The sequence below is a fragment of the Trachymyrmex septentrionalis genome, unplaced genomic scaffold (genome assembly GCF_001594115.1).
Source record: "Trachymyrmex septentrionalis isolate Tsep2-gDNA-1 unplaced genomic scaffold, Tsep1.0 scaffold14, whole genome shotgun sequence".
Classification (NCBI taxonomy): domain Eukaryota; kingdom Metazoa; phylum Arthropoda; class Insecta; order Hymenoptera; family Formicidae; genus Trachymyrmex; species Trachymyrmex septentrionalis.
The window spans coordinates 2367465-2378278 of record NW_017304543.1 but is presented as its reverse complement, the minus strand read 5'-3'; the positions used below and the strand labels follow the sequence as shown (position 1 = coordinate 2378278).

The following is a 10814-nucleotide window of genomic DNA, read 5'->3' as shown; positions in this document are numbered from 1 at the left end:
AATATTTTACACTATATTCTTTTTTAATAAATTGAGATAGTGAATCTACGTGTTATTTAGAACTAACAGATATAATATTAAATATAAACTATTTAAAATCATGTGCATCTCATGCAGTCTTCATTCATTTTTCTGTCTATTTGATATCTTCTCGCAATATAACGACCAAATATTACATTGAAATATACAAGGTATATTAAATTCCTTGAATTGTTCTCCAACAATTGCTTTGCACACACGTTACTTTCACACACGCGATATATGACAAAGTTAAACTGCAACAATGCTTTTTTCAGAAAGTCTCGGTGATACTATTGGCGACGATACTACTGCTGGTGTTAAGGAACTTCAGGAACTTCGCGATAAGTACGAAGGAACGTTGACGGCGTCTCTCTACACAGGAACATTCAGCATTGCCGCTGTCGCCTCGTTGATTGCTCTAGGTGCTCTCTGCTTCACCAATTATCATGTAAATATCATAATTTTTCTAGTTTAAATTAAAAGTATTATATATATTTTTTCATATTAAAATCAAGTGATAATTAATTGTCACTTTAAAGTAAAAAAAATGACCTAAAAATGACTTTTTGTTGTATTAATCTTGTTTACCCAAAAAGTTTAGTATAAAAATTCTCTCTTTCTTTTCATCATATTTTTGTACTTTTATCTTCTTATTTCTTGCTAAGCTCATTTTTATTTAATCAAACTATTCTCAAGAATCAATGCTCATTAGTAAGATGTTCAAGTTTTCTTAAGTTGAAGCATTATATTATTCCTCGAGGAGCAGACGTTACGAGATGATGTTCCAAGCTGTAATTAATTTTCAATTAAAACTCCAATACTGCTTTGTAATGGATCGATATTGGTACAAGGTGATTCTCGACAGTGTGCACATATTCTTCATAAATCTGTCCTAAAATTGAACTACAGAGGATTTGTTAACTGAGCCAAGAATTAATATTGATATTGGAGGTGCAAAGAGCCTATAGGCAACACACGGAAGCTGTTCAAACCGATAGATTCACGAAGAATGTATATAACATCATGCTCTAAGATTGGATCCAAGAATGGACAATGTTGATTTTTTTGCGCCAGCTATTTGTAGGACATGCGAGAAAATTGATAACGTGATTTATCTTAGATCGAAGATTTCTCTTCGTATTTTATCAACATTTAAAAGAACATGAAATAGAAATAAAATCAGTCATCAATTTTATTTTAAAATCGAGAGAGAGAGAGAGAGAGAGAGAGAGAGAGAGAGAGAGAGAGAAAGTTGAATGAAAGTTGAAATTATAAACTAAAGAACAATAGATCCTGACAGTGTTTACGAAAAAAGTTTTGATAAAATATGACACTCGTTATATTTATTTGATTTTTATCTGTCTGTGTTTCTGTTTGTTTCGATATTTCACATTTTGTTTCACATTCTGTCAATATGATTTTTTCTGCTACATAATTCATAATTTTTTATATTTTCTGCTTGTTATTCCATGCTAGTTATTCTAGTTATTCTATATTAGCAAATATATTGTAAAATCTATTTAAATTGTGTTGAGTTAAATTAATATTAATATTTAAATATTAAAAATTATGTAAATATTAAAAGAAAAACAAAACGATGCTTCTTTTTAAATAATTTTACAAGTTTGACTATAAATATGAGATCATAATTGATCTTGCCTGTGCTTAATACTTTTAATATTAATTTCTTTTTCAGGAACTATCCAATATAACCAATCTTGAACCTGTATCGGCATTAACAGCTATGCTCATCGCCTCTTTGACATTTTTAGTGGTCACCCAGTTACCTTCGACTATGATCTCAAAACGGACCAGGATTTTAATAGGTTTAACATCCTCCATTATACTCGGTTTAGGAATTTTTATATTAAAAGGCGTTCTGCCCTTGTTCGTCTGCATTTTATCAATAATCGCTATTCTACCTAAAATGAGGTGGCAAATACCACTCATTATCGGCTGCATTCTGGCTCTCGCGCACATTTTAAGAAGACTTATTTCCGATGATCTAATGAGTTATTACAACTTAATTCAGGTAATTGTATACACTTTAATAAAATTTACGAACTGGGCATTTTAGAAAAATATATTTTAACAGATTGTTGTGGAGATCATGTTCCTTCTGGCTGCTATCCTCGCAGGTATGTACTACAGGATTCTAACAATGATGGCCCATCGCAAAACTTTCTCTGGCACAAAGACAGTGATCGAATCGCGAATCAAGCTTGAATGCGAGAGAGAACAGCAGGAACAATTATTACTCAGCGTTATTCCAGCTTACATTGCAGCAGAGGTGAGCAATAAAAATGCTCCATGATCTAATTAAAATCTCGATTACAATCCATTAAGGAAAGTTCCGCATAGAATTTTCTGCTGTGCGTAGATGAATATATAATGAAAAAGCTTCTTATTGTTACACTCACCTGCTATTCGATTAATGTTTAATTATAAGTTTCAACGTATGTTTGATTGCTGACTATATTTACTTGACTATATTTAATTGCAGAACTAATTTAACAAAATCATGCGAGGGATGAAATGTATAAGTGTTCACATTTTATATGGAAATACATAGGTTTTTCAGATATAGAAAAGAAAGTAAAAGTTCTCGTGTACGCGCGATTTTCTAAACGATCATTTTCAGTCGTATTTTGCGCATAATATAATCACACGAGATGAAAATTTAAGAAATATCATATCGTACTTTGATAAAAAACAGACGACTACTTCTGCGAAGAAGTTTCTCGATGGAAGTAATTAACGATTCGCGCTAAAGTTTTCTATAAAGTTAGACTTAAATTCGTAAGAACTTCGTTCGAAATGAGGGTCGAACAAACACAGTTAGCAAAAGTTTTACGTCAATGATTTGAAACATGCGGATGAAACGCGGTGTGAAAGTTCGGAACATTTTTTTTATCACATTTCCAAAAAAACATGTTCAAAGAATTTCGTTTAATTAACATATATCAAGGATGATACATTAAAAAAAAATATGTTGAAGGCTCCTTCATTAAAGCTTATAACGAGATATAAACATAGATATTCTTTTTTATCATAAAATAATTCCTAATTTCATGCTTACTTTTTCTTATATAATATATATATATGATTTTTGCTGTCTGCAAAAATTGCTGCAGCTTGTTTAAGAAATTTAAATATAATATATATTTAAAAATATATAATATAAATTTGAGAATTTATGAGTGCTAGCAATGTATGTAGATTATTTAAGATTGTTATTTACTACAAACGTTTATAAAAATAATTGGATAGATTACTTTATTAATTATACTCTTGTTATTAAATAATGTTTTTTTTTACTTATAATTGATTATTTTTAATAGCACTTGCAATGCGGAGCGAATTTTTCGTTAAATCTGATTGCGATTTGAATTTCGATTATTTTCGGCTAATGCAAATAATGCATTATCTATATAATGACATTTGGTGGTGACATGAATAATTTATGGTTGAATGAGCGATTTCCCTACATGTTAATCGAAAACTATGGTATCTATATATAATGTTCTGTCAATGCCGTGTTACATGACGCATAAATTTCCAATGTACGTAATACGTCATAGGGATGTATAGACTGTATCGGATAGTATCGGTTTATTTTTATAATCGTATTGCACAGTCATAGTAACGATAATATCTATATAAATTACATTTATATCCAATAAAAAATTAAAATATAATCTGCCATAATATATATATTGCAGGTGAAGAGGAGTATAATGCTGAAGATGGCGGATGCTTGTCAGGAAGCTAATAAACATAAACAAACCACTTTTCAAGAAATGTATGTACAACGACATAACAACGTAAGGTAATTTATTACATATATTAATGATTATAATAAAACTGATCCCTATGATAATTATTTAATTGTTACAAAATATTAATCTTAGAATGTGGTATACCTTGGTATAAATTCAAAATAAATTACAATTTTTATTTCGTAAAGGATTTAACTAAATTGCAATTGCTTTTTGATACTTGCATACAACATTTCGTTTATACAATCATTTAAACGAATCGATTCGCAACAAGAAAGCTAATTTTAAAAATAAGATAAAGACTCGGTTCTCATAAGGTCAAGAACGAGAATAATTTAATCATAATCAGTGTATTTAGCGAAAGCGCGCGCGTATTTAGTTCTCCCGAGGATTATATGGGTCGAGGATGATGGCAAGGAATATTGATTGCATTGAAATAAACGCACTCTGCACGTGTCGCACATTGCCTTTGGTCGCCTATCCTTTATTTATCTATCGATCTAGCGATGCATCTGAATTTAAATCATATGATCGCTCGATTGTGCAGCATGCAGATTCAATCCAGCTCACTTGTCGATCCGATAAAAAACGATTTTTCTTCAATGCCTCTTTCTTTGAAGTACACCTTATATTAATCCTAAGATTAATAAAACGCTCCTTATATATTTAAATTTCAATTTTCATATTAAAATTTTTTGACAAAGCATTAATTAATTTACATTCAATTTACTAAGTACGTTTGTTTTTTGCTTTGTTTTTTTATAATAGAAATAATATAAAGATTAAATTATTGAAGTATTAAAATAATATTAACATTTATAACAATAATTTTAATATTATTACATTTATTTCTAATTTACATATTTCTATTTGTCAAGACAGTTTGCAATATATAAAATGTTTTTAAAAATAATATATCTTTGTTGATTGCATAGCATTCTCTACGCAGACATTGTCAATTTCACACCGCTGTCAGAGCAGCTTTCAGCTTCCGATCTCGTAAAGACGCTCAACGAACTCTTTGGCAGATTCGATCAAATAGCTCAGGTAAAAGAAAATATAATTGTTAAGTTATATTTAATTTATTTTTAATTAAATCTTTTCTGTAGTTTAAAATAATAAACTTTATTATTTAAAACTCCTTTCTATCAAAATTGCAAGTACACTTTCAATATTCTCCAAGAATTGTTTTAAATAAAAAATAAATTTAATTATATTAAATTCTATTTAATAAAATTAATTCCGTTAAAAATAATTATATATATAATACGCCTTTTTTTACTAATGTAAGTTTAAAATAGTTCATTTACTAAATTTATTTCTAAAATCAACTTTAACATGAGACAAATAATTCAATATTGATGAGAGAGAGGGTCACATACTGTGTGACTTGCAACACTAGATTTCTTTCTATATGCATTATCGTCAATATTGTCGCCTAACCTAAGGTCGACTATGGATCCATTAGTGCGAAGCGAATAAAATGTCTAAAACCTTTTACCCTTTACCAACAAGCATATGATCATCTATCACTTGTACAAAGAGGCATATTGAAAATGTATTTTCAGTTTATATATACATGAGAATAATATTTAAACATTTCAAATTTTCAAATTCAATAAAATTTAATAAAATTTAATAATATTTGATTATTAAAAGTTACACTCTATAAAACGCATGCAAAAATATATTTTAAAACTCTAATGTTACAAAAATCTAGCACATGGAGAGAAGTTTTAATTTTTGTTAGAAAAAATCTTTTCACTTACAATATAATTATTGAAAACTTTAATTTAAAATTAAAAAAAAGTTTGTCATTGTTAAACACTGCAATTTAAAAAATTATTTAATATTTATTTGTAAAATACTTTTGATTCTTTGCACGTGTTTATTCTTCTTTAACGATTTAAATATAATGTTTTCAGTAACGTACAAATTGAATTTCAGTTCGTCAATATGTCTTTCAATCAGAGTTCTTCGTTGACTAAATAAATTTCCGGGTTTGCGACTATCAAAAGAGCACTATGCTACTTTCGCAAGTGTAGCAATTTTATTGTATTATGTGTCATGTTTGCGATAATCAGTTGCAATGACATTCAGTTAAGAGTGTGTTTATTTAATAGTTAAACTAAAAAAATGTATATTTTAAATAAAGTATAAAAATATAAAATTTGCAAAGCAGTTATTTTAGATATTGAAGTAAAATGTACTAATTTTATTATATAAAGTTTTTTTTACAATATTTTTACAACTTTTAACACAATTATATTTTTATTTTTATTTATATTTCCTACAAGTCTTTTTAAAAATTAGAATTTTATTGATACATTTTAAAACGTTTTTACAATTTTAATTTCGCTAGAAAGTTGAAAGTTAAGCGATTCACTTTAAATACAAATGAGATTCTCGCAAAAAATTGTGTTTGATGCATATAAAACGTAGTTTTTCCGTAAAATTACAAATAATTAACTAATCTTAGAAATCTCATTAAAAGTAAAATATATTTAATAAAATATTTTTTTTTAATTACTATTTTAAATACCTCAAATTTCTAATTGTATATAAAATATTTAACATTTAATGTTTTCATTTTTGCAAATTATTTTGAAAAACGTGTATTTTATACATTAGAAATGATAAGGAAAAGAAATGAAAGAAGATATATTTTAAAAACAAAATATTTTGTGTTTAATAATAGGATTTATGAAAATAATACAATTCTGTAAAATAATAGATAATTTTAGTTAAAAAATACAAAAATTCTAAATTGTGGTATTGTACGATTGTACTTTTTCGACAAGTATTGAATGTCATTCAATCAAACCATGATAGAATAAAGATAAAAGGTTTCTTTCGAATATTTCGATTTGCAAAAATGTGCGCAATTTGTTTCTCACTGACAACTACCTTCTATCTTCCTTTTTACAAATCACAACATCGATTCTGTTCTACAAAAGTTTCATTTACGTGAAAAATCGAACTTGTAAAGTAAAAGCATTACCTAACAAAATACTTAATAAAAATAAAAATTGAAGAAAAAGTCTTCATAGCATTGCAAATAAATCTTCCTTATTTTCAGTAAAAATCGACGATTTATATCGATTTAAAATTTAAAATTACGCTCAGAAAGATAATTAAATAATAAAGAAAAATAAAAAAATAATAAAGAATAATTTTATTTTTTAATAAAATGATATAAATCTAAAAACACTAGATAAGAAACATAGTTTATTTTACATGTTGTCATATTCAGTCATTCTACTGATTTTCCAAATTGCGAAAGGAGTCATTTTTAAGCTAAAACTAATATAGCTACAAGCTATTGTAATAAAGCTATAGAAGAAGACAGCGCAATATATTGCGCGGCTTTGTGTTCATAATCGGATGTTGTTTACATTCTTTCTTTTGGCAAAGAAAAAGCATGAATTTTCGTTTCACACTGCATTAGCGCGGAAAATTGCTTTGCGAATGATAATAAAACATAACATTAAGCTTGTGTTCGATAATTCTTGAGTTCTCAAGAAATCAGTGCTTTACCAGCGATTTAGTAAAAGATTAAGTAAAAAACTTGTTCGTATTGTGGAAAGAAAAGAGTATCTTTGTGCTTTCAATAAAATCTTTTCTTCAACAATAACTTTTTCATCTTGATAAATTGTAGGATATTTTTTGCTACGAATTAACACATTTTGTATATTCATATTAATAAAAAGGGACAAACAATGTTGTGTAATTTTATTTTCTTCCACAACTTTATTAGTTTATAGTTACATTAGATATAGTATAATTGAAAAGTATACTATATACGATTACATTTTTCGCAGCTTGCGGAAAATCGAAAAAACGAGTGAGAATAACAGCATAAAATAAACCATAATTCTTACTTAAATTTTTAGATTCAAATAATTCTATTAAAATAGAAAATTTCTCTATTTTTAGATTCAAATAATTCTATTAAAATAAAAAATTTCTCTTCACCACGAACACAGTAGCATCTCTCGTATATGTTTCGTTAACTATTTTTCTGTGCATAACTTTAATTTTTACATATTAAGATAAACCGTTGATTTTCATTGAAAATAAAAAACGTATATTATTTTTATTTTCATTAGTATTTCGTTCGCTAATAGATTTACTTGACACATTTGATTTTTCGTATGAACAAAATTTAATTTAATAATTAATTTATACATAATGCTAAATTTACAAACAATTATTAATTATTTGTTACGTTAGTATTTATCAATTTTTATTCCCTATTGAAAATTAATAAACGAGTAAAATAAACAAGTCAATATTACGATATTAGTTTTGCTGTTTCATTAAATACAATAATAATAATATAAATGAATATCATTTTATTATTATTATTTGGTGACTCGCTAAATAATAATAAAGCTAATATCAATGAGTAAATATGCTGTACATTATACTTCCAATGTTAAAGAGGGTTGGAGCATATGCATCCGCGAGCGAATGGATTTTTAAAACTCGAGTTTCATTTATTTTTCATCCTAGTCTCGTAACCGCAGCATTGCTATCGCCACCACCGTTATCGATCTCGAATTTTAGGAATTGTTTATAAAGCTGAACATCTGCTAGAAGAGAAGTGAGTTAGCTTGGAACTTGCTAAATTTCGCTCGCCGGGGGCCAGATTGCAAACCAAGGCCTGCAGCTTTACGACGTCGCATAATTCGCTTTTATAGCGGAAAATCTTACAGCGTTACCGGAGCGAGATATGAATCCCAGTAATATGATCTAGTGGATGCTGTGATTGTTTCACAAAAAAAATCTCTTTCTTTCATTACGAAAATGACATTCTCGCCTTGAGTAATTCGTTGATCAAGCAAAAAAACAAACATGACCAATATATATTATATATTGGTCCATTTAGTTTGATTGCCTTGAGCAATTATTTGTCGGTTTTACAATGCAATTCTACCAAGTTTTACAAACAACGATAGATTTTGCCAAAATAAAAAAGTAGGGCTTGTATTATGAAATATTCGGAATGGATTCCGGTTAAAATTATTCTCTAAATTTCTATTGTGTTTTCTATAGGGAAAACGCTCTGAACTGGTTTTGATATATCTCTTAAATTATATACTTGAAAAAAAGCAGATTTTGATATATGCTTGCAATTTAAATTATTTGAAATATCAATAAATACGTATGATTGTTCAGTAGAAAAAGTAAAGAACAGACTTCTAAATCGCCATCGTAATAATGGCGAAAAACATTGCAACGGCATGCCGATCGATGACGAGGATTATGCGGATAAATTCCGTAGTCTTAAAGAATTTTGCACAGTGTTTGCGTCAGAATAGTGGTTATATTTTCATAATATTTTGATCGGTATAATATTTTGATCGGATAAGAAAAAACTGGGTGACAAATCTTCTTTTAACTTCCTACGTCTTGTCGACTAAATTTATTGACGCTGATTTCAGCCTGATATACGTGCAACGCACAGTAATTTTCTGTTGCTCGTAACTTCTTGTTTCTTGAATCGCGTCATGCATCTGTCGAGTTTCGGTAATAAATTGTAATTTACGAACAGATTGTTGTGTCACAATGTAGTAGAAATTACAAGAGAATCTCATTACAAAGTCTTTACAAAGTCTTTGCAAAGTCATTATATAATCCAAATTCAATCTTTGTGTCAAGTTTACATGTTGAAATTTTGTCATACTCTATTCCTTATACGATAAAATAAGTGCCATAGAATATAATATAATAAATTCATAAATAAAGTGATATTAATATGAAAAATTAAAAGAATTTAATAGAACTGCCTTCTATCTTTACGATTTATTTTTTAGTATTATATTATTAAAAAATTGAAGTTACACAGCAATGCAACTTGACGACAAAAACTGTTAATTATTATTATATAAAAAATGTAATCTGTAAAATAAAACAAAAAAAATAATGATATACTACAAACACATTTAGACTCTAACCATACTGTCACAAAAAGGACGAAAAATTTATTTGCAATATGCATTCCATAAAGCTAAACTTCGTTTCACGAGCAGTGTAAATCATAATTGTAAATTGTAAAAATAATTAAAGTTGAAAGAATAAAAAAGTCAACCGTTTAAAAATTTTTTTTATAAAAATAAACGGAATAGTTATTTGAAATATCATAAAAAAAACCTCAAATATAATTTGAACTCTTCTTATTAACGTAATATAATTAAATAGTAATAATAGTAATAAAAAAAGATAAGATATCTAGAAACATAGAAATGTGCCACAATAAATGCGGCACAGTGTACTTTCTTTCGGGTAGTATAATAATTTTCGTGGCAATTCATTTAATTCTTTAAATTATTCAATAACTTCTTTCACTGTGTGTATGTGTGACAATGAGTTTTATGACTCACAAAATCGGACTTAATAAAAGAAAAGAAACACAATTGAGATAATAGGAGAATAAATGTCACACGAATACACGAATAAATTAACGATGTGGAAAATGAAGGTGGAAGATATAATATCGATCTTTACAATCGTCGCCAAATTTCTTATAGCTTTGAATAAATCATTATGTCAAGGATAACATCAGATGGAAAATAATTTTCTTGCAATTATTTCTACAATTTTGTACAAATTTCATATTTCGACATTTATTATAACAAAACGTTGTCGTTATACATTTTATAAAATATTATTTTACAATACAATTTATTTGTTTATATATTTTTAAAAATAAATCCAAGAAAATTGGACGAGGTTCTTTCTTATGTTGTACAAAATATCCTAGCCGCAACAAAATTAAAGTCTCATGATATTAGACTTGAAATCAGTCTTCTTGGATCTGCTAGGCTATTCTCAAGGGTTCTTCAGATGGGGAAGAAGGAAACTGGATCCTTTCTGAACTCGACCTGGTATTAGGTCCTAACTACATCGGATTTTAATTAGATCAATTAAGGCCAACTTAAGTGTCAGATTTAAATATAAATTAGATGTAATACGACATAATACGATATGATACATTATATTATATATATA

At 27.6% G+C, this 10814-nt stretch overlaps 1 protein-coding gene across 2 annotated transcripts in view; it reads left to right on the top strand.

Annotated features, from left to right (window-relative positions):
• The window catches only part of LOC108745567 (adenylate cyclase type 2), a 40631-nt gene that overhangs the window by 20608 nt on the left and 9209 nt on the right, over positions 1-10814 (top strand). The window contains exons 2-6 of one of the 2 annotated variants that reach the window (XM_018481790.1): positions 297-469; positions 1718-2053; positions 2117-2311; positions 3744-3850; positions 4736-4847. In XM_018481790.1, the coding sequence (XP_018337292.1) occupies positions 297-469; positions 1718-2053; positions 2117-2311; positions 3744-3850; positions 4736-4847 (923 nt within the window). Of the gene's footprint in view, positions 1-296; positions 470-1445; positions 1556-1717; positions 2054-2116; positions 2312-3743; positions 3851-4735; positions 4848-10814 lie in introns of those variants that run through there. The other variant, XM_018481791.1, reaches the window with a different exon arrangement.